The 23,717-nt window shown below is 39.6% G+C and overlaps 1 protein-coding gene across 2 annotated transcripts; it reads left to right on the forward strand.

Moving 5' to 3' along the window:
- Positions 1–805: 805 nt before the first annotated feature.
- On the forward strand, positions 806–23,075 carry si:ch211-195m9.3 (galaxin). Of its 2 annotated transcripts, none has more exons than XM_023291009.3 (15): positions 806–889; positions 993–1,025; positions 4,703–4,742; positions 7,420–7,571; positions 10,182–10,316; positions 10,846–11,031; positions 11,470–11,483; positions 11,768–11,790; positions 12,434–12,537; positions 16,181–16,263; positions 16,956–17,182; positions 18,247–18,403; positions 19,146–19,311; positions 21,603–21,656; positions 21,764–23,075. In XM_023291009.3, exons 1-15 carry the CDS (start codon positions 844–846, stop codon positions 22,015–22,017), a joined length of 1,674 nt encoding a protein of 557 aa, XP_023146777.3. In that variant the 5' UTR covers positions 806–843; the 3' UTR covers positions 22,018–23,075. The 2 variants fall into 2 exon arrangements, with proteins under 2 accessions (XP_023146777.3, XP_054867835.1); XM_055011860.1 differs by having other exon boundaries at positions 17,103–17,182.
- Positions 23,076–23,717: the final 642 nt, after the last annotated feature.

The following is a 23,717-nucleotide window of genomic DNA, read 5'->3' on the forward strand; positions in this document are numbered from 1 at the left end:
ATTTGTGAAAGTGTTTTTCTGTTTGAGTATCGTTGATTTTTTTTTTCAGCCAGTTCAATACAAACAGCGGAAATAAATCAGCGGTGGAGGGCAGCAGACATGCAGGAAGGTGACTCTTACAGAAGGTCTATAATGTGTGCCATAATTAACAGACTCCCATTGGAACGTTTAGACATCATCCACACAACAGAAAAACAGGGAAAAAAACGTGCCTTTCGAGCCATTAAACGCTCTTTTCAGCAGACGAAATACTGTACCACATGTGGCCTGAACACTTAGCACTGGAGCAACGTTTTAAAGTCATAATAGACTGAATAAAAAGTCTATGAATAAAGATAAAAGGGAGAAAAGGTTTCCAAAAGAAAACCAGTTTTTAAAAAGATCCAAAAATCAGAAACACGAGATTGTGAGCTTAATGGTACCACATGCAATCTGAATGTGAAATAAAAGGAAGGCTGTTCTTAACAGTCCTCCCCTCATTCAGATTGCAGTTAGTGATGGAGTCAACTGAAAATTTCACATCTACCAAACACACGCACAAAAAAAACATCCCAAAGAACAAAACTTTAGTTAAAAATCCCGCTGAGGCTTATCCCATCCTGTGTGCTGAAAATATACATTGCAAGTAAACTGTATCTTGTAGAGATATACACACACATTGCATGTTTCTTTACAAACACACTGTATTAAATATTTAACGAGTTTCAGGTTTACACCCTGTCACGATGCTGTTTTGGCTGCACGCCTATAAATACCATATTTTAGGTAACATGAGGTGGGAGGTGGAGCTAATTTGAACTGTAATCTCTTTATATTGGTAGTTTCTCTCTCAGATTGTGTCAGATGCACCAAAAGGGCTCCAAGATGGTCACGGTCATGGTTAGACTGGGTATGCATTAGGCGCACATTTTGTAGATCTGGATTCTGACTCATTTAGGTCACTTTCTTTTGACAGTATAACAAAGCTCTCATTTCTGTTTTTTATCCCCCAGGGTGGCTGATTTGTGGCTTCGTGGCTATGTGTGGTGAGTAAGGCTGATTTATTTATTATTTTTTCTTGACAGACAGAGTTCAAGGCAGCGCATGGATTTCAGAATAGAATACAGTTTATTACCATTTGCACATGTACATCACAGTACAGGTACATTGGAATTCTTGTACGTGACTCAGAGTCAAAAAAATAATAATTTAGCAACAATTAAAAAGAAGCAAGAACCCTGACATAAATCACACTAAAATTTAAATACATTAAACTTTAATAGAGATATTAGCATAAATAGATTTTTAAAAAACACAACAATCAATAAAATACTTATTTCTTACCCAAGAACTCAGCCAGCATTGTTTTCTATGATGTACTTGTGCTCGTTGTACTTGCTGAGAAGTTAAAATAGGTGAAATTAGACGTCCGTGTGTGTGTGTGTGTGTGTGTGTGTGTGTGTGTGTGTGTGTGTGTGCGCGTGTGTGTGTGCTACTGATAGAGGGGGGAAATAAATGTAGAAGTGTTGGAAGATGGTGTACGTGCTTGGAGCTCATGGATGGGTGGATACTGACCCAGAAGCCGGTGCTGATTTTCTAACGCAGATCAGGTAGTTGAGAGGATGCAGGCGCAGGAGGAAGAGAGGGAGGGATGGAAATTCAGCCATGCCTCACGGGACGGCTCCAAAATGCGCAAATCTTTCTTCTAGGTCGCCAGTTGTTTGGTTTGGTGTTTTATTTTCCACGGGTTTATTTTTTTCTTTTCTCTGTCGAATACGATGCTCTTTGCACTGACGCAGCAGTTTCTCAAGGCGGTGTGAAGTGAAAGACAGAGGGAAAGTAGTCGGGCGGAGGACTGACGTGACTGATTTCGCCCTGGAGCTTTTTTCCACATCGGTTAAACTATAAAAACGCCACCAACGCAAATTCTCTGACCTTAGTGTTCATGTTAAAAAAGCCTTTGCCAGATTGTGTGCGTGTGTAGATTCTCAGTTATCCAGCTCTTGGTAATCCAAAGAGCTTCAGTACAAAGTGGTTAAACTGAGTCTCTTCAGGAACCCCACAAGAGAGAAGTCCAGTAGCAGGGTGGCAGATGGAGGACAGACAAAGGGAGCAGTGGACATTTTGGAGCTCAGTGAGGCTAGAAACTGTAGGTCAGAGACATTTGCAGAGAGAACAAGAACAGAAGTTCAGGTGAGACACAAAGTTAGTGACATGTAATGGTGAGATGTCACTATGTGGAAGAAAGAGAAAGGAGGAGAGAGCAGAGAAGAGGACCTGAGGGACAGCAGGTGATCCTCAGCAGCTGCTGGCTTCATCAAAGAGGAAAATTTGAAGCCTTAATAGTAGAGAGGATGTCTGCCTCCTGAATCTAAACTGGGAGCTGATTCCACACTAGAGAAGTGTGTGTGTGTGTGTGTGTGTGTGTGTCTGTGTGTGTGTGTGTGTGTGTGAGCGCGCGCGTTACGCGCACTTTGCTGCAGTCTGAGAGTGAAGGGCTCAGAATTGTACAGTAAGATCTTTTAAGGTAAGATGGAGCTCAGTTATCCAGAGTTTGGTATGTAAGAAGCAGAATTTTAAATTCTGTTTGAAATTTTACAGGAAGCCAGTGAAGAGAAGCTATTATGGGAGAAGTTTGATCTCTTTTACAAGTTTCTGTCAGAACTTTGCCTGCAGTATTTTGTAGTAGCTGGAGGTATTTAAGAGAATTATTGAGACATCCTGATAATAAGGAATGCATGGACTGCATGCATGTGTAACACAGTCCATGCATTTATCCATGCAGGAACAATGCCGCTTCACAGATTTGCTTTATGTATGACTTAAAGAACATATCCTGGTCAAAAATAAATCCAAGGTTCCTCACAGTTGAACTGGAGGCCAAGGCAATGCCATCCAGAGTAACTGGTTAGACCATGTGTTTCTGAGGTGTTTAGGGCCAAATACCATAACTTTAGTCTTGTCTGAATTTAAATAAGGGAAATTACAGGTCATTCAGGCCTTTATGCATGGAGTTTGACTAACTGATTGATTTCATTTGAGTTTATAGATAAATACAGCAGGTTGTCATCTGCATAACAGTGAAAATGTATGCAGTGCTTCCTAATAATATTGCCTAAGGGGAGCATGCACAAAATAAATCTTGTTGGTCCTAACATAGAAACCTGTGGAACTTCATAATTAACTCTGTTGTTGGTGGAAGAATCATCATTAACATGAACAAACTGGAACCTATCTGATGACTACGATTTAGACCAGTTGGTGCGATTCCTTTAATGCCAATAACTTGTTCCTGTCTTTGTAATGAAACGCTGTGATCACCTGTGTAAAATGCAGCACTGAGATCCAGCAGAACAAGTATAGAATCTGGTCCACTGAATGACGCTGTAAGAAGATCATTGGTGACCTTCACCTGTGCTGCTTCTGCACTATGATGCATTCTAAACCTTGGCAGATACTCTTCAAACAAACCATTTCTGTGCAGATGGTCACATAATCGGCCTGCAGAAGCTTTTTCAAGAATTTTAGCAATAAAAGGGAGGTTGGATATAGGTCTGTAGTTAGCTAAAACACCTGGATCCATAGTAGACTTTGCAGTTTGATTACAGCGACTTTAAAAGCCTGCAATATGTTGCCTGTTAATAAAGGGAGGTGACGTCTGGAGTATGAATTAGAGGATAGACATCCTTGGAACAGTCTGGCTGGGATGGAGTCTAACAGACATGTTGCTGGTTTAGAAGAAGTGACTATCGACCTGAGCTCTGAGAGATTTACAGCAGAGAAACGGTTCAAATATAAGTCTCAGTCTATGGATGCTTCCAGAGCCACAGCAAACAAAGACATGTTTAGGATTTTTTTTCTTTCTCTGACCTTGAAGCATTATTTGCGAAGAAGGTCACGAAGTCATTGCTACCTAGATTAAATTCTTCTGAATTACTGGAACGCCTCCGCCTTTTCAGTCAAGCCTGTTTTAAGATGTGCAGTTGTTTTTCAGAAGGGCAACAGTGTTGAGTGTTGGATACAGTAAGGTCACACCCTATCAACAGGGTTATCCACCTGTCTATGACTCATTTGTGAGAGGAACTGCTCTCCATTGTGTTGGCATATGACTTTGAAAATAAATAGTAATAGAATAATTTCCTTAAATGTAGTTTCAGCATTATCAGATAAATGTCTGTGGTAATGGAACCAAGAGGTTTCTTGGTAAATGCTCTGTGGTCTTATTGTAAATTTAAATGTTATTAAAGATGATCAGACAAAACAGGGTTCTGTCGAAAAACAGATGTTCAATTCCTATGCCATATGCCAAAACAAGATCAAGGGTGTGGTTAAAATGCTGAGTTGGTTCATTTACATTTCAAGAAAAAACAGCCAACAGGAAGCCAAATCAAGTTGAGTCTGTCAATCTCGTCTACATGGATATGAAAGTTACCCACTATAAAGACTATATCTGTACTAAGCACAAAATCACCTAAGAGCTCTGAGAATTCAAATAAAAACTCACAGTAAGGGTCAAGTGAGCGACAACTAACACAATTGGTTTTTGTGTTTTCCAATTGAAATGCGAGAGACTGAGAGATTAAGACTTTCAAACGAATAAGTAAGTTTTACAAAGAGAAGAAGTTGCTTTAGAATGAAACTCTAGGGTGTTGTCATTTTAATTCATTCGCAGCTCAACTGTATTACCTTTGATTCATTACTTGAAACTTGTGTTTGTTGACAGAACCTGCCTTGAGGGCCAATGCATCCCCCAACTGCTACCGGTGAGTTTCACCATCTTCACTTCTCTACCAAGTGCAACCACACTTGTGTTATGCTGTTGGTTAGGTTAAACTTCCTGCAGGGGCATATTTTCTTTCTGCCTTATGCAAAATTGGTGACCCATGCACCCTCAATTTTAATCACTCAAGAATGCCCATTAAATCTGCATCACATTCCATATTCCTATAAATGACTCCTAATATTTAAACATGAAAAAACACTTTAATTTAGGGAACTTAGCTGCATGAATAGCGTCAAAATCAAAACAAACAAACTATAGAATATGAACCTTATCTGGCACACAATTATAAGCTGCAAAAAGAAACCGTTGCCTTCGCTATACTAAGCCGTGTAACACAACAAACTGCCTGATGATGAAAAAAGGGAACAAGTTTGGCAGGATAGTTGAGTACAAAACACTCTCTGTGAGATGTTGACCTGATGTCTGAAGAGTGTTTATGGATGTGAGGCAATCATTCACTGCTAAAACACAAACTAGCCTACTGGATGTTGTAGGTTAATGATTTCTAACGCAATGCACGGCTTTCAAATGATGTAGTTTCATTTGAAAACAACCAATATTTTTTGTTGGGTTCATCAGTGATGATAAAGTATCCAAAGTCATTTAGTTATTAGACGAAGAGCATTGTTAGTATGTTTTGTCTGAACATTTCTGAAGGCAAATTCTTGTCTGTTCTTGATCAATAGTTATGGAAACTTGTTCTTTATTCTGCAATGAAGTGTTTAAATGCAGGCCACTGATTGTCAAATTCACTATATCAAGCTAAAGTTGATAAAATACAATAGCCGATGGCACCATTTGATTCCTCCCTCAGTTTTATTGGGTGCCTCAACTGCTTCATCTTCTTCCTGTTCTTCTTCTGCTATTGGAGTCAGTTGCAACCTCTGTAAATGAATGGTAAAACAATTTGAAATTTGGCACATTAACTTGACACAGTCCCCTGATTCTCTTCACAAAGTACCATGTCTGTGCCTCAAGCACTTTAGTGCCACCAGTGGATCAAAGCTGGAAGCTAATTTATGTTCAGAACTTTTGGATTACCACCCAAGTTTCAAAAATGAGATACTGTCAGATTCCTCAGATCACACCAAGTTCAAAAAGGAAGAAAAAAGCCTCTGGCAGTACCAGGCTTAGGCAGGGCAGCCATCTGCATCAACCGGGTGAGAGTAAAGAGGAGCGAGAACAGGATAGTAGATAGAGAACAGACAAGGGACGCCAAAGAAAATAAGAAAGACTTGTTTGCTTGGTGAAACCAGCAACCGCAGATCAGAAATGTGTATCTGCAGATCAAGCGATACCAGCAGAGACAACAAAACACAAACTGTGTTTTAAAAAAAGAACTCTGTCAAAGTTTATGACATGCAATGTACTAAAAAAGTGTAGAATCCTCCAGCGATCCAGACATATAGCAGAATAAAGGGATTGCACTACAGACCCTGAACCAGTTTAAATATAAGCTCTGTCAAAGAGGAAAGTTTCAAGTTATAAGCCGGTTCTTCAAAAAAGAGAATGTTTCAATTTGGGTGGCGCATCACCAGAAACATTGAGTCACTTTCATTACTATTCATTCCTTGGATAAACTGGGTGTTAGATGATTGCAAATCAATGCAAATCAGCCATAAAATCTGTCTTCTTTACTTTAGAAGATGACTCAAGTCAGTAGAAAAACTTGGACTGTAACTAAGTAGTTACATGTAGTTAACTGCTCCGATCCGCAAGTGTCAGAATAGGAATGCAAAAGGGGGGGGTGCATTGTTTGGCAAAGTTGATTTTGGAACTGCCAAGATTTATATCGTCTGTTATTTGTAGACAGGGAGATTGCTACGTATGTGACATTCATGTTGTAGAATCAAAATATCTGAAAGATGGTAATGATCTATTTGGAAAGGAAGAACAGAGGATGCAAGTCTAATGCGCCACCATTTTAAGTTTATTTTCAGATTGTATTCATGATCTCTGAATCACATTTACACCTCTTCTCTTGTTGAAAAATTCATACTCTGTGAACATACAAAGACTTTTTATTTGAAAGTTTGGTTGCTTAATGGAGGGTTTCCATCGATGAAAGCTTATTTGTGTTGTATGACTAATGTTTGCACATTACAGTTGTGTAGCTGTCTCTTGGACCGGGTCTAACTTAGTTGACTTAGTTCACCCTCACAAATCCTGCTGGCAGTTACAAATCTTAAATTAAGATTTTAAGAAAGCAGAACAAAACATTTCAATTTCATCAAGGAAGTTTGGTAAGGGGCTTCTAACGTCAAACTGTGAGTCTCTGAGTATCATTTTGTATTGTCACACTGAGCATCCGACAGAAGAAACACTGATCAAGACACATTGTTGACTGGAGGGCGACTTTAATACTTGATCGGTTGGGTAAAAGTTTGAATTCAGTTTTGGTTCACTTGCACAGAAGGATGGAGGAATGCACATGCATTGAACTATACTCTGCATTCATGTATTATGTTTTCACACAATCATCCATCAGAGGGCAGTATTACAAAGGAGTAGTAGAAGTGTAAAATATATATAGGTCTGACAGGAGGATGCATCTATGTATAAAGTAACCAGCTTATTTTCAGCTTATTTACTGTGTTGTCTACAAAATATCAATGGATGTGAGCATAGCAGTCAGACATATGTTGCGTATTTTGCAGAAAAACCTGTCATGGAATAGCGTATGACAGCTGCGTAGCTGTTTGCTGTGGGAATCAGCTTCATGTCGGGGCTGGGCTGTCCTGTTGCGGAGATCAGCCTTTCAATCCTGCAACAGCCTCCTGCTGCAACACAACACATGGGCACTTTAAAGGTAACGAACTTAAAGCCTGCGACAAGTTAGAATGAAATGTTGACTTTGTAAATATACAAAGAAGCAGGAGAGCCATTGAATAAGGTGAAAGTGACAGAATGTAACAATCTTAGTGAAGATACTTATTGGCGCTGGAAGTGCTGGAAGCAATAAAACAAGGCTTAACGGCAGCAGCTTCCCTAAATTGCAACTTGTTTCAACCTCAGCGGTTTTCTTCAGCCAGGCTCAACAAGGATTGTACATTAAGGAAAAAACAGGAAGCAATGTGATGCTTTCATCAATTATTGCAGACATTTATGAGTATTTTTTTTTTAAACATTTGTTTTGTTTCAACGGTTTTCTCAGTGAAATCAAAGTTTTTGATATGTCCCCTAAATGAACAGTTGAGGAAAACACATCCTTTGTGGGACTCTGATTCTCAAGTGATGTGTACTGGATTATATTTCTTGCTTAATTGCGCTTTACTGTAGTACTAGAAATCTGTATTTATTTCCAGACATACTCTCATTTTCTAAGGCATAAATAGCTAAAACCAACACAGCTGAATACAAAAGCTCCGTCACACATCCTGCTTTCATTAAGGGTTGTTGATTCAACTTCGTGGTCGCTTTGGAGGCTGCCATTTATAATGTTGCTGAATTGTATAGCATTAGAATGAAACCAAAAACTGCATTTGGTTTCTACATAATAGATTGGTAACTAAGTGTATATAACTTTGTCATACAATGGTGACAAATGTTAGTAGCGTCACTAATGCTAACTGACTTATCTTCATGCACTGCTGCTAATTATTTCATAGTAAGCTTTAAAGGTATATTAGGTGATAAATATACATATTTTTATGATGGACTGATGTATTTTAGGTGTTTCAATACTTTTGTCGATGTTTTTTTTGTTTGTATCAGTTCTCTAAATATTTGTACAAGAGGACAGCTTTGGGATTTGGATGCTGAGAGGGTCAGAAAATGTACTGCAGAATTTAGCGCTAGTGAGAAGCATGGAGTTTTTCACAATATGGAAGTAAAGCAGCTCATGACTGACATGTAGGACAAAATTCTCAGTTATAATTTATCAAATGTTCAAAGTATTGTTACACAGCAATCAGAAATCTGGCACCTCTGTGTTGAGGGGACATCCCAAAGTAGGCTCTAGAATACATATAGTTCTCGTAGACAACTTATTTTCTGCATGGGAGAAACGTTCGATATATCCCTCTCAATAGAGTATTTAGAACTTAGGACTTGCATTCCTCTGACAGGAATTGGGTTTCTTTTATTCGGCACTGGATCTTTTCCTATGGGTTCAGAAATTAATTAAAACAAGGGATGAGGTCCTGCCCCAAGTGGAGGAGTTTAATTACCTCGGGGTCTTGTTCACGAGTGAGGGAAGGATGGAGCGAGAGATCGACCGGCGGATTGCTGTGGCGTCCGCAGTAATGCGGGTGCTGTACAGGTCCGTCGTGGTAAAGAGGGAGCTGAGCCGAAAGGCGAAGCTCTCAATTTACCGATCGATCTACGTTCCTACCCTCACCTATGGTCACGAGCTTTGGGTAGTGACCGAAAGAACAAGATCGCGGGTACAAGCGGCTGAAATGAGTTTCCTCCGCAGGGTGGCTGAGAAGCTCGGCCATCCGGGAGGATCTCAGAGTAGAGCCGCTGCTCCTCCGCGTAGAGAGGAGCCAGATGAGGTGACTCGGGCATCTAATTAGGATGCCCCCCGGACGCCTCCCTGGTGAGGTGTTTAGGGCACGTCCCACCGGGAGGAGGCCCCGGGGAAGACCCAGGACACGCTGGAGAGACTATGTCTCTCAGCTGGCCTGGGAACGCCTTGGGGTCCCCCGGGAGGAGCTAGATGATGTGGCCGGGGAGAGGGAGGTCTGGGCTTCCCTCCTAAAGCTGCTGCCCCCGCGACCCGACCCGGACCAGCGGTAGAAGATGGATGGATGGATGGATGGAAATATGAAAATACAAAATTGAAAACATTAGAGAATGTCCCAGAGCTTTACTGCATTATATTTCTATACATTTTGTGACACAGGAAATATTGTCACCTGGTAAATTAATTTAGTGTTTTTATTCACATAGATAAAGATATTTCCACCATGAACTCATGCAGAACAGGCACAGTTTGGTGCAAAAAAGTTCACCAGAACGTCACCAGAAGTGGAACACACACATCGTAGGAGTGGGTGGGAGGGGAATTTAGACAAAAGTGCTCTAGTGGTCAGTATGACCAGATGAAGCACTTTCATAGTAAAAGGAACCGCTTTATGGAGAGGATTAAACACCTACTCTTCCCGCATCTCCCCAGAGTTTACGTAACATTCTCAATGTGGTTTTAAGGCAACTGATCTCCCTCTGAAGTCTCCGGCTACCTCATACAGCCAACGTAATCTTCAGGAGGCAATATTTTCCCCGGTCCTTAAGAAGCTAAACTCTGGCTGACATCTGAGCTTTTCCAGTCGAAGAACAAACACTGGGCCATGTCCCATGTTGTGTCAAACTTTAGGCCTCTCATTGAACATTGGAACTTCCCAGCCATTACTTCTTGATTAGGCTGTTTCACTGAGTTGTTGGTGTAAGTGTGTTGTTTTGATCTTTATATCTGCAGCTCAAGTGACACAGGGTTTAAGTGCGAATGTTTCCCGTTGCTGTGGACTGAAGGCCTACGACGAACTCAATGAAATATGTTGTGGGTCAACGATTGTTGGCAGACCTGCAGCCGCGGCTGAATGCTGTGGTAAAGGTCAGTAAAGCTGGACACAATTCATGAATAACAGGCATCATGTAAACATATGGTGAACACTTAGTTACGTTTTTCCCACACCATAAGTTTCCTAAGTCAGACTGGCAAGTGTTATTTTTTAGTAACTGGACTGTGTTAACAGGTGTAGATTTGTGTGGATATTAAACTGTCCGTGTTAACCATGTTATTTGCATCACCACAGTATAAATAAGTACAATTGCTCTGGTATTCCTTAGATATGCTGTCCAAGTCAAAAGTTTGGGCACACTTATTCATTGAAGGGTGTTTCTTTTCATTTGTCATTTTCCAAATGTAGAAATAAATACCAAAGACATCAAAACCGTTAGGTGACACATATTAAATTATGCAGGAAACACTGTGGTCTTGTGATCGTAACACTCATCATCTCCAACATGTCACTGAAATAAAGCAGATTTTAAACCAGCACACTGGTCAGAAAAGCCGAAAGAAGAAAGCTTAGTTATAGTTGAGGTCACTGTTTTAAGTGTACACATTTTTTTCCCCACAGAGGCATATGATGTGGAAACGGAGCTATGTTGTGGTGGGACGATTCAAGTAAAGAACTCTGCTGACCATCTGTGCTGTTCTGACAGCCAGTTCAACTTCAGGACTGAGTGTTGCCGCTGGAATGATGATGGGTCTCATGAGATAAGCTCAAAGCCGAAGAATTCACAATGCGATCCAGCGACTTCAGGTGCATCTTAAGATCATCCTTTGACTAAAGAAACCTGTTTAAATGTTAGTGTCAACTTTATGCTTTGTTTTTAGCTTTTCCCCTACGTTCCAAAATCCTGAAATACAGACATTTAGAATTATTACATGCAGGCGAGTAGACCATACCTGATTATAAGGCACTTCAGTTAATAACACTAAAGATACTAAACTGGAGATCACCTTATATTGTAATTACTTTTTTTGGTCACGAGCTTCAGTGTGATCATTTGATTCTTCCAGAGATAAACAGTTACTAAGGCTTATGTCTGAACATGTAGGATGAGTCCCTCCAACCTGCACCTCAGTTTTGATTTGATGGGAGAATAAGTTGCATTTCTTTGCACTTCATGAGAAATCATGCACAGGAATGGTGGTATGTTTTTTTTGGCTCAAAATTCTTTGTTTTTTCTTTCCACAGGTGTTCAATATCAGGTACGTCCCTCCTTCAGTGACTATGTGACAGAAATCCCAAACGCACCACAACAGTTTATCCCTGTGTTGTATTTGTTTTGGTGACTACATATGTCATATAATACACAGAAGCCAGAAAGCTGACCTTTGTAAGGCCCAAACTGCACTAGTATTTTGATGCTGTACTGGATTGCCTCACATTTGTCAGTAAAAAAACATGAATAAAGTGTTCACAACGTGTTGCTCTATGACATATTTACACAGTGGTAAGAGTGAGACATTTCATTTCTCTTTATTTTCTTCAGAAACCTGAACTTCAGCCTCACTGGTAAGTTAATTAAATATTTTAACAACAGCATCCTACCGAAACAACCCAAGTTTATTCTTGTTGACACTGACAATGATCAATTCATTCTGCACAGGAAATTTTGCATGGTTAAATACAGACCTTTGGTATGATTGGCTGTCCCACTGAGAGGCAAAGGCCTGTTCTGACCTGTGTTATTTTTATATTACTGTTAGGTTTCCACCCAAGATAGTCTATGGTCTCAATAACCCAGTTATAGATACAATAATGTTTTACACAAAAACTCTGTCATTGCAAGCAACTGGTGAGCAACTTATAATTCATCATCCCAAACAAATACTGACATATATGTTTAAAAAATATTTATTTGTATTAAAGTTCACAGCACGGATTCAATTTTAGTTTAGGTAAATATCACCAAAAGCAACATTCTCTCATCATGGTGCAACATTTACATCCATGTTTACTAGCCAGTAGTGTTCTTATTCTTTTGCTTGCATATTACTGCATGTCTGGACACGTTATCAGCACCAGTAAACAGTAGAGTAGTTTAAACTTTTCTTTTCAAGAGGGGCTACCTTTACTGCTAATGTGACCTAGAATACACACTTGTGCGTACATGCTTTGTGTTCTTTGGTAATGTTTGTCTTTTGCACATCCACAGCACTGAACCAAACACACATCGCTGTGGGTCATTGTGTTACGATCCAAACAAACGTCGCTGCTGTGAGAGAAAAGAGATCAAGCCTCAATGGAACCCTGCCTCAGGTAAGTTTTTGTTTTCATTGCATTGAAGATGCATGTACTGGTTGCTGAAAAGACATTACATCAGTAGCTGGAGCCTGTCATGTATCTTCTGTCAAGGTAGACTAACAGAATGATAAACGTCTTGTTTATGATCCAACAAGGTGGTTAGACATGAGTGATGAAAATGTTTTTGTCTTGTGATTTTTCTTGTAAACATATTAACCTCTTAGGCCACAAATTTCCCAACAAGTTGAACAACTTAATTAGTTTCTGGGTTATTTTGTGCCAAATGTTACCTCATTGCAGCTGCACGTAGAAATGTCTTGAAGGACAACTGTGAAGATATAATGTAACGTGATCCTGGGTCAGGAGATTTTGTAAAGCGAAGCTATTGGTTTAACTACTGTATGACAGAAATTGGATGTCAATGTTTTTGATTTTGTGTGTTGAGTTTTGAAGTATGTCAGCTTGTGCAATGAACGCTCAGAGTCCCATATCAGATCACCACAGATGAAGTCATTAGACATGTTCACTGAAGAGGTAAAGTGAAATAATCATCGTTTTATAGGGAGTAATAACATAGTTTGAGCATAACTACAAAAAGCAAGTATAGATAAATACAGCAGGGGTTGGCATCGGGGTGGAGGAGGGAACAGAAATAAACATTTGGAGATAAAGTTAATTCATTCTTTTGCTACAAAACATCTGGTAATCATAGAACCAAAGAGATAGCTGTGTTTGTGATCTTATCAAAAAGTCAAACACGTTTCTGGTGGGTGTTGGACTCGAGTTTGCTTCTTGTCCATTATCCTGTTTGTGATATTCATGCAGGATCTCAAGTCATATCCGTGGTAAGAAGGATGCCCGGTTTAGGAACCTCAGAATGGTGTTTGCTTTGCTTTGTGCTGACGTAGTTCTGTAGAGCTGCTTGACTGTGCAGCCGCAGATGCACTCAGTTTGTGCTGTAAATTAAGCCCTAATTTTTCATTTTGGAGATTTTGCACCTGGTGCCAGGCAGGATTGTGTAGTCAAGTTGAAGATCATAGGGAGCCAAACCAAACACGATTATATTATAACCTTTATACTGCACAGTCAGCATTCACTTCGTAGTACTGAACAGGAGGTTATGGAAAAGATCGTGGTTATGTGTAAATAAAAGCAATGTTGCAAGTCAGTATTGTATTATTATTATGTAGCACAAAAATGTTGTTTGTAGTTACGCTCTTTGCTGATCTGTTCAGTCATCTGGCTCTCTCACCTGTGAAGTTTAAGTGGACTTAAAACAATGTCATGCTAGTCATATTTCATTCACTAGAGGTCCAGCTAAATATATAAACCGTTTGTTGTAGGCGTTTGAGTGCTAACAAATACAGGTGAAAATGAATATATAATACATAATGGTACATCTTAAAGAAGATAACAGCATGTAGGAGGAAAGTAGAGTAAATGCAACAGGGCTACACGGTTATAATTCCATCACACAAGAACTGTGCACACCCAAATCTTCATTCTTGAGGTTTACTAAAGCATTCTTGTCTTGGGTGGGTAAATCATTTCTGTGCTTGCTGGGCCGTTGTTCAGGAAAAATGAAAAGTGAAGGATCTTTTTTTCTCACTGCACTGTCTGATGCCTTTCCTGTGACCTGTTTGCCTCCAGACAGTGAAGAATGTCTCTTCACAACTTAAGACATAAATACACGGCTCATTTACAAGACAGCCATCTGGGAGGATGCAGGTGCCAAATGTGAGGAGAGGTTAAAGGATGGCTTTTGAAAAGGGCTGTTTAGTTATAGATGGAAAACTGAAAAAGCTTGCTGTCTTTCTCCGTGGATACAGGCTGGGGAACTGGTTTTATTTTAAAATTGTTGAGCAAACTTGAACAGATGTATCATCACTTTTTTCTTTCTTTTTTTTTTTTTTTTTAAAACATTTTTATGCTCCCTAACCTCTTGTATTCAGTCAAGAGACATCCACCTTCACTAAGCAGCTTAGCTAGATTGAAGGTATTGTGAAAACCAACATTGCGCCAACCCGGTTGGATCAGACAGGAAATGATTATTAGAAGAAGGGCTATTTTGTAATTGTATTTATATTTATGTAAACTTTATGGAGCCTGAGGCCATGGATCTCTGTCAGAAACTGTTCGATTAGTCCACTAATTAGAACTCACTTACATGACTCCAGAGGAGAAAGTGACAGATGCTGTGCTGCTGCCACAAAATTATTAGTAAAGAAAATACTCAGAGCAGCATGTCTGGGAATGCCTTACAGTATAATAGATGTGTGGACATTTCCTGCTTTCACCCTGAATCACTTGCTGCCTGCGCTGTATGGTACGTCTGTGCACTGTTCATGACCTCTTTTCACAACACAATCACTCATGAAATAGTGTATTTGCTGCGTGAGAACATAGAAAGGTGTTGCATTACATCGCATGTTAAAAATGTCAGCTGTGTGAGTCCTGTGTGGGTGAGAGTTGGCAGCCCTGTTAGAAGAACAGACTCTGATTCTGTTCCTTTTCCCACAGTTGAATCCTGTCCAATCATGGAGCTGATGGGAAAGTCCTCTGACTTGCAAATCAATCTAGACACAGATAGCTAAACTTTGAATGGTCAGGCAGTCACCTCCTGAGAAAACATATTTGTGGTACCAGTGAGTGACATTAGGATTTACTACAGAAGGGTGATTACTTCTCCTGCTGCTTGTCTTTCTCAGGCCTGAGTATCAGCTCTTGTCCTATCCTGTCCTTATTGTTCCAGACCTGGATCTTATAAACATGGAACAATTATTTTCCTTGGAAAGAAAAGTGGGAAAATCCAGTTGGTCTCTGCAGCTTTGGAGATTCCCATCTCTGTTGACTGAATTCCTTAGTTTTATACTGCTTTAAACAAAAAGCTCACCACACCCATGATTCCATTCCACACCCATCCATTGAAAATTGAAAATTCATTACTTTACTGCCATATTGACATAACTGATTGGAAAATGTCTGAGTGAACTCATCTAAACACAGACAGGAAGACCAAAAAAAAAAAAGAAAGTACTTTGAGTGCTTTAGAATCATCTGCCTTATTGCACAATTACTTCAACTGCAAAGTAGCCTGCAGTGCCAAATTTAGAGTGTTCAGAGGGCAGACAGTATCAGGGCATGTGCTACTGTACAGTCTGGATACTCTTGTTTAATACTTTTTAGTCTTTTTGTCAGAAAGAACGACATTACAAAGGGTCTTAGCCAGATGAGAGGGGTCCTTTAAATCTTTTCTTTTTGTAATCTGGCAAAATGGATTTCCACAAGGGGTGGGGGGGTCACTTTGCAGTGATCACTTCTAGATTTTATCTTAACTGTCTCAGGTGACATGTTGCCAAACCACACAGTTACTGTCTCTTACAGTCACAAGGATAGACAGGCTCTTGCTAGTGTGTGTTTCAAAGAAGGTATTGTTCTCAAGAAAAAAAATCGTAACTGTAGGTGCTTGTAAGCATCACCCCTGATGTGTGTGGTTTTGTCACGTCTCACTTGTTATTTCAATAAATCAGATTGTTGTCTCTGATAGATTCTCTGAGTCATCTCTCTTTGACGTCATCCATCATGACCCTCCGTCTGCTTTCCCATAACTGCTCTGTTTTTTATTCCCTCACCCCAACCCACACACCCATCTGTTTAGGTCAACATGATGCTGCCTTCAGTGTGTATGATCCAGATACACATGTCTGCTGTGATGGCCACGTGAAGCCTGGGATGGATCAAGTAATGTTCTATTGTTTTTTCTCTTTGTTTTTGATGCATTCAGCTGGCTGAGTTCAGGAGGTTTTCTGTCTATGTTTCTATGGTAAAGTCAACACACCCTTTTCAAAGAAAATTGTGGGCCTGTAAATAATTGGTTCAGTCCTTTCCTCAAAAAAGTTCTCAAAATGCTTTTTGGAAACATTTTTTAATGAATAAACATGATAACATGGGATCTAAATAACAAATAAAAACAGTGCACTACTTTAATATGATTCGTGCAAAGAATTGAGAGCTGCCAGCAGCAACCCAGTTATGCTGGTCCGGTTCAAAAAAAAAAAAAACTTTGTTTTTGAGAGGGCTCGGATAGCTCCACCCTATTATCCTGCTTTTTATACAATATCGGAGGGTGTTTTCAATCTGATGTGTTAAACTCATGTAACGGCGTTAACGCTAACCGCTTATGCGAAAAGGATAATATACCAATGCTCTGGTAAGATTTTCATGACTTGAACACACTTTATGTGTAGAAATAATGTAGAAAGATGCATGTTATGATGAGTAGTGTTTTTCATATTCCTGATTTTTATTTTTACTCATTTATTTTTTGTCAAAATTTTTGACATGTGCATTTAAATGTTGAAAAAAAAAAAAAACAGTGCCTGCTGTTGTCTGTATTGCTGCACAATTTATTCCGTTTTCTCTGATCCTTAAAGTGCTGTGGAGGAACACCCTATGGCTCAGCACAACCTGGAGTTCTCTGTTGTAACAACAGATTGTACAAAGACAGAGAGGAGGGAGAGGAATGCTCAGACACAAGTATTCCTTACAACCCAGCTAAAGGGACTATATGTTCTTCTCAGTTTCATGGCTCCCCCGGCCAGCACTGCTGTGGGACAGAAGTCTACCAGCCTCGTGATGAGATCTGCTGCGATGGGCACAGGTGATCATATGTCCTTACTTCTGCTGATCTGTGTTCATTTAGGATGCTGATGAAATCCAGAGAAATGGGAGGACAGTGTTTTTTCATCCGTTTGGTATTTTAGTGTCTGGCTGACGTGCTATTTGTTCACGGTGGTCCTTTGTTGACATGTTTTCCACAGTGAAAGACTAAAGGGTGTGATGGGAATTGGTTAATATTCCTTTTTCTTGGAGTAAATGTAGAGAAAAACCCAGACTGGATAGACTCTGAAAAATTCTCTGTAACTGATTTCACACGCTCTCTGAGACAGGCAGTCATTCCAGCTGCAGCACTGACCCTGTCCCGCCTTTGTTTTTCTATCTGGCACCCGGCTACTGTGCCAAGAATGTCTGTTTGTCTGTGTTTGCTTCTCCTTTGATGCCTGGAATTTGTTGCCGGTTAAATCTGTCTGTGTGTATGTTTCTGACTTTTACAAGTAGGTCAAGGCATCTTCCAGGGGTTTATCATATTTAATAGGGCTTTAGCATTTACAGCTTCTAGCCATTGCAGAAGGTCATTAGTGGTGATTATTCCGATTATTCCCCCAACTCTGCAGATATTTCTGCTTTTTATTTTTAGATCACAGTTTTTTGGGATTTTTTTTTTTTTTTTTTTTTGCAAGAGTCACCACACTGGAAGTTTTCAGTTGCATGTTTCTGTTACAGACAGACAGACACTTTATTCATTCCCTTGTGGAAATTCCGTTCTGTCTCGTGCATGGCAGATGGACACAGATAGCTGTCTAAGCTTTGTGGTTTTTACTTGGACTTTGCATTTGTAAATGCAACTTTGTGTGCGTATTGTGCGTTGTTACGCTTCAAGTCTGCTATTGTGACTGCATGTAACGCTTTCACTGCTGTTTAAAGACTGTGCTCACGAAGCAAATAAATTATCTTCCAGGCTGACCCTCAGTGTATGTAATATACTGAAGAAAGCACATTCTAACTCACTGTCAAATTATTTGTCTTTAGAACATAATGATCATAATAACTTCTTCATGCCACTCTCCTCATTTGATAATAATTCCTAAAACTATTTTTCACCAGATATCCCAAAGAAGAAAACCTTCACTGCTGTGGGATTAAAGCATACAACATTAAAGACCCAAAAATGAAGTGTTGCGCAGGAACGTTGTACAACGTGGCACATCTGAGAAACAGAGGTGATGTGACATGCTGTGGATCCATTCTACGAAACCCACAGGTAGATTTTACCATTTATAACGATAACTCGATTAGCTGTGAATCTAATAATGTGTTATGCCCAGAGAGGTGTTATGACACAATAGAGTTGCAAAGTGGGATGAGCTATTTTGGGCACCCCTTGGCTCCAGAAATATATGTCCCTTAATGCAGTGTTTAATTAAGAAAGGCAACAATGAAGCGCCCTGTTCCAACTCCTACCACCTGACTGACTTCTTCTGACTCATTGGTATTATAATATTCAGGTCTGTCCTGGGCTTCCATAAATAATCAACAAAACATGTTTTTTCAGAAATTAAGCTGAAATAGTTAAAACTAATAACCAAAACTTGTAGGGCTGTTATGTGAGGTCCCTAATTTCTGTGCGAAGTAAATTTAAGTATATTGTTTGAAGAAAAACTGAAAAATATAGAGAAGGGAAAACACTGTTCAGCGCTATAAATCTAATATATTTAGCTTATAAAAGAACCATCTGAAAATGCGGGGAAATAGTTAGACTAACTCTGTCAAAAGTAACAAAAATATGCCTTCAGCAACTTCAAACTTTTTATTTACATGTTGTAACATATTAGCTTACAAGCTAAACATTATCATCCCTGATTCTTACAAAATAGAAAGCTCAGACACAACATTTTGTGTTATAACACCAATCTGGTGCTCTTATTTCTGGGTATGGTGGGCCCTTCTGAGATGTTCAGTTTCATGTTTTTTATTGATGATGAAATGCTTTACATCTATTTTAGGAGCAGAAAGTTTGCTGCTCAAGTAAGGACAACGCGGTGCTTTACTCTGGAAAGACGGGATTCGGCTGTTGTGGGCACCTCTATTTCAACTTGTCTCTGTGGTCGTGCTGCGCAGAAAGTCTGAGTCCAGTACAACGGTCAGGACAGCAGCAGAGAAAGATGACTGGTAGGTAGTTGTCTTTGCTCGGACATCATCTTGCAAATTAGCCCTCAAGTTCTGAGTATCCGTTCATGCCCATCACATTTTTGTCAACACAATATCTATTGAATGCGTCTGGAATGTCTTCAAATTTGGCTCAAAGATTCACTTTGACTCGAGGATGAACCGTTAGGTTAGAGTTTTGGTGGCAAAACATCCAAAGTCAATGCTACCGTCATCTTATAGAACACGTTTTTTTGCAATAACATAAGTATTCATGTCCTAATCATGACAACATTTCACACTAATGTCTAACAGGATGAAATTATGACATTTTATATCCTGTGATGTCATAAAATTAAGGAAAAACACTTTTTTGTGGCTGTTGTCCAATGCCATGACTCAGGAACAGAAGCGTAGATGGTGATGAAATTTCTAAACTAAAACCAAACAGATGAAGCTACTCTCAGTTGCTCATTTACAGTGAGGAAAATAAGTATTTGATCCTCTGCATATTTTATGATTTTGGCCACACACAAATAAACAGTCAGTCTATAATTTTAATAGTAGGTTCATTTGAACTGTAAGAGACAGAACATTAATCAAAAACAACAACAACAAGAAAAAAATTGTCCAGAAAAACATTATCTAGCAGTTAATTTCCTGTTGATCAAGGGAAATAAGTATCTGATCCCCCTGCAAAACATGGCTTAGTACTTTATTGGATTAACCCTTGTTCATAGCCACAAACGTCAGATGTTTCTTCTTTGGTCACCAGGTTTGCACAAATCTCAGGAGGTTTTTTTTAGACCGCTCTTATTTGCAGATTCTCTCTTGATAATTAAGGTTCAGCTTCCTCCACTATAGGACTAAGGAGACTGGGTAGGCTACTCCTTGACTTTAATGTGTGTCTTCTTGAGCCACTCCTTTGTTGCCTTGGCTGAATGCTTTGGGTCATTATCTCGCTAAAAGACCCACCTGTAACCGATTTTAAGTACTCTGGCTGAGGGAAGGAGGTTCTTGTTCAATATTTTTCAGTACATGGCCCCATTTGTTGTTTCCTCAATGTAGTACGGTCGTCCTGTACCCTTGGCAGAGAAACAGCCACAAAGCATAATATTTCCACCGCCGTGCTTGACTGCGGGGGTAGTGTTGTTGAGGTCATAGTCAGCATTCTTCTCTCTCCAAACATGGCGAGTCGAATTAATGCCAAAGAGCTCAGTTTTGGTGTCATCTGACCAAATGGCATTCTCCGAAGACTCCTGAGTATCATTCAAATACTCATTGACAATCTTCAGAGGGGCCTGTACATGTGATTTCTTGAACAGGGCAGCCTTGTGGGCACTGCAGGATTTCGAACAATTACAACACAGTGTGTTACCAGTGGTTTTCTTTGTGACTGTAGTTCCAGCGGCCTCGAGATTAGAGATACTGCATGAGGTGAGATCTTAAATGGAGCTCCAGATGGAGGGTGATTGATTGTTGTTTTTTCTTTCTTCCCTTGGCGAATGATTGCACTGACACTTGTCACTTTGTTACCAAGTTACTTGCTCATGGTCTTGTAGGCCTTTTTAACATTGTGAAGCTCTACAGTCTAGTCTCTGATGTTTTTGGATAGCTCTTTGGTCTTGTCCATTTTGGTGAGATTTAAGATGCAAATTATGATTCTCTGGACAGGTTTCTTCTCTTTCTCATATGTACATGTAACCAGATCCATTCATCCATAATCTATACACCCCTTAATCCACATTAGGGTCGTGAGGGAGCTGCAGTCTATCCCAGCTGACTTAGAGTGAATACAGGGGACACCCTGGACAGGTCACCAGTCTGTCACAGGGCCACACATAGAAAGACAAACAATCACTCTCACATTCACACCTATGGGCAATTTAGAATTACCAATTAACCCTCGCATATTTTTGGACTGTGGGAGGAAGCTGGAGAACCTGGAGAAAACCCACGCATGCACAGGGAGAACATGCAAACTACATGCAGAAAGATCCCAGGCCGGGATGTAAACCGAGGAACTTCTAGCTGCAAGGCGTCAAGCACTAACCACTGACCACTATGCAGCCCTATAACCAGTTCAGACTATGAATTTCTAAAGCAGAATCAGCTAATATGTGTGCCTCTTGGCCACATAACCACTATATATATATATATATATATATGTGTGTATATATATGTCTATATATATATATATATACACACACACACACACACACACACACACACACACACACACACACACACACACACAAAACTTTCATTTTTTCTGGTTCCTCCATTTCATATACATGTATATTGTTCTTTTTCAGAATGCAGACTTCAATCTGTGAACAATCTGAAAGAAACACATCTTTGCAGAGAAAGTAAGAAATGCATTCATAACTAAATTTTGTGTGAACTTGGGAACAAATACTGTAAAGAAATATATGTAGATTTGTAGCTTTAATGTGTTTGTGTTTTTTTGTTTTAGTCTACATTGGAACCGTGCAAAGTGTGTCTCCGAACAGCATTGTGTTCAGCAGTGTGCTGAAAATCAATGGAACAAATGGAAATGTTCACCCAGTGCCCTTCCACTACGTCCTGGCAACACCCAATCGCTGCAACACCCCAAAACTGATTCTTGGGAAGTTCTACTACTTCAATGATGTAAATGTTGTTGCTGATTTCAACCATGACACTGCACTCCAGTCACTCTATTTCCTTTTAAACAAATGCTCTCCATAGGACACCACTGGCTGATCTGTTCCTGTGCTCCTGGTCAGTGTTATTCAGTTAGTCATACTCTGAACAACTACTCAATCATATTTACACACTTACTTATTACATTACTATACTAATAATGCAGTGCCTGTTCAACTGGCGCCTGTTCAGGGCCATTGCTTGGTCTTCAGTATTGCTGCATGCAGCTTTCTCAATATCAGCAACCAACCACTCATCCAGACCAAACTGTTGGGTTACAACAACAGCTGGAAGCATTTAAACTCTAAATAGTTGTTGCCTCGTAAGGTATAACCAATCACCATTGAGAGAGCTTTATCCTTGACCAGCTCTAGATTGCTCTGAGCAGCATGTTGTCTTTTGAATTGATAAATCTCATTATTTTTTTATTACTGTAGCGACTACTTTATGAAATATCATAAAGATTATTTTTTAGTATTTGATTAATAGAACAATTGTTTTACCGAAAATGAATATCAAAAAGTCTCAATAATATTTTTAAATTGAATTCAAACATCTAATTATCATGTCACTGCTGTGTTATTATGCTAATAGTAATAACAGCTGTTCTCGTGCATTAAGCCATTTCCAGTTTGCAATTCTTCCAGAGCACCACGCTGTAGGGTCTAAAATGCTCTCACAGGTAAGATGATTGTGGACAAGGTTTTTTAGCTGCAGCTTGTTGTCCAGGCCGCACCTAACCAAAGCCTTAGTTAGGACCTGGCTGACATTTTTACAACATTTCATTGGCGTTACATCAATGAGGTGCACCAGCTCTACCATAGAATGCCCTTCAATGTTTGTTTTTAAAATTGTTTTGCATTCTTTAGAACCGCTTGTCCAAATTACTGCAGACTCCAGTGTACTTGCTTGCTTCCCCCAAAAATAGTATGCCAAGTTTGAAGTACATCGGATGAATCGTTGTCTAGAAAAGCAAAGCACACACACACACACACACACACACACACACACACACACACACACACACACACACACACACACACACACACACACACACACACACACACACACACACACACACACACACACACACACACACACAGTAATTTCTACATTTATTAATGAGCTGTTACTCTGTCCATCCCATTTCCTGTGACTGGCACTGTGACATGTCCCAAAGAGTGTGGTGACTTATGGACATCTGGTATTGATGTTTGGAACTCAGTAGAATGTTTGAATTTACTAATGCAATATTTTAGTGAGTTTCAAATCATAATCAATCACACAACTTGTTGCTAAACACAGTATTCAGGTCCACACAGTGCATGGTGGCACATTCATCTGTACACTGTTGTTCTGATCCGTGTGGATACTGTAAGCATTAATAACCAAAGTCGGGTAAAAGCTGATAAAAGCTGGAGCAGCAAAAGCTCTGCTCTCTGCAAAGTAATCTATCTATCTATGCTGTCAGTTTGGTATAAAAAGAAGCTGGTGTCTTTGCTGTCATGATAGCAGATAGCATACAAGAATATGACTTTCCGGTCACATAAGCTAAACTGATGTCAGCTAGTTCTGTTTGTGAAATATCAGAATCATTTGTCTCCAATATTTTTGTATGCTATATTGGTTCTTGCACTGAATTATGTAGTATATGGCAACTGTTTGCACATGTCTTTCACTCACCTAAATTGAATGTTTATATGTAAATGATTATCATTTGTGAGTACATGATTAATAAAATTCTG

This window comes from Amphiprion ocellaris, chromosome 7, assembly GCF_022539595.1.
Source record: "Amphiprion ocellaris isolate individual 3 ecotype Okinawa chromosome 7, ASM2253959v1, whole genome shotgun sequence".
NCBI lineage: Eukaryota > Metazoa > Chordata > Actinopteri > Pomacentridae > Amphiprion > Amphiprion ocellaris.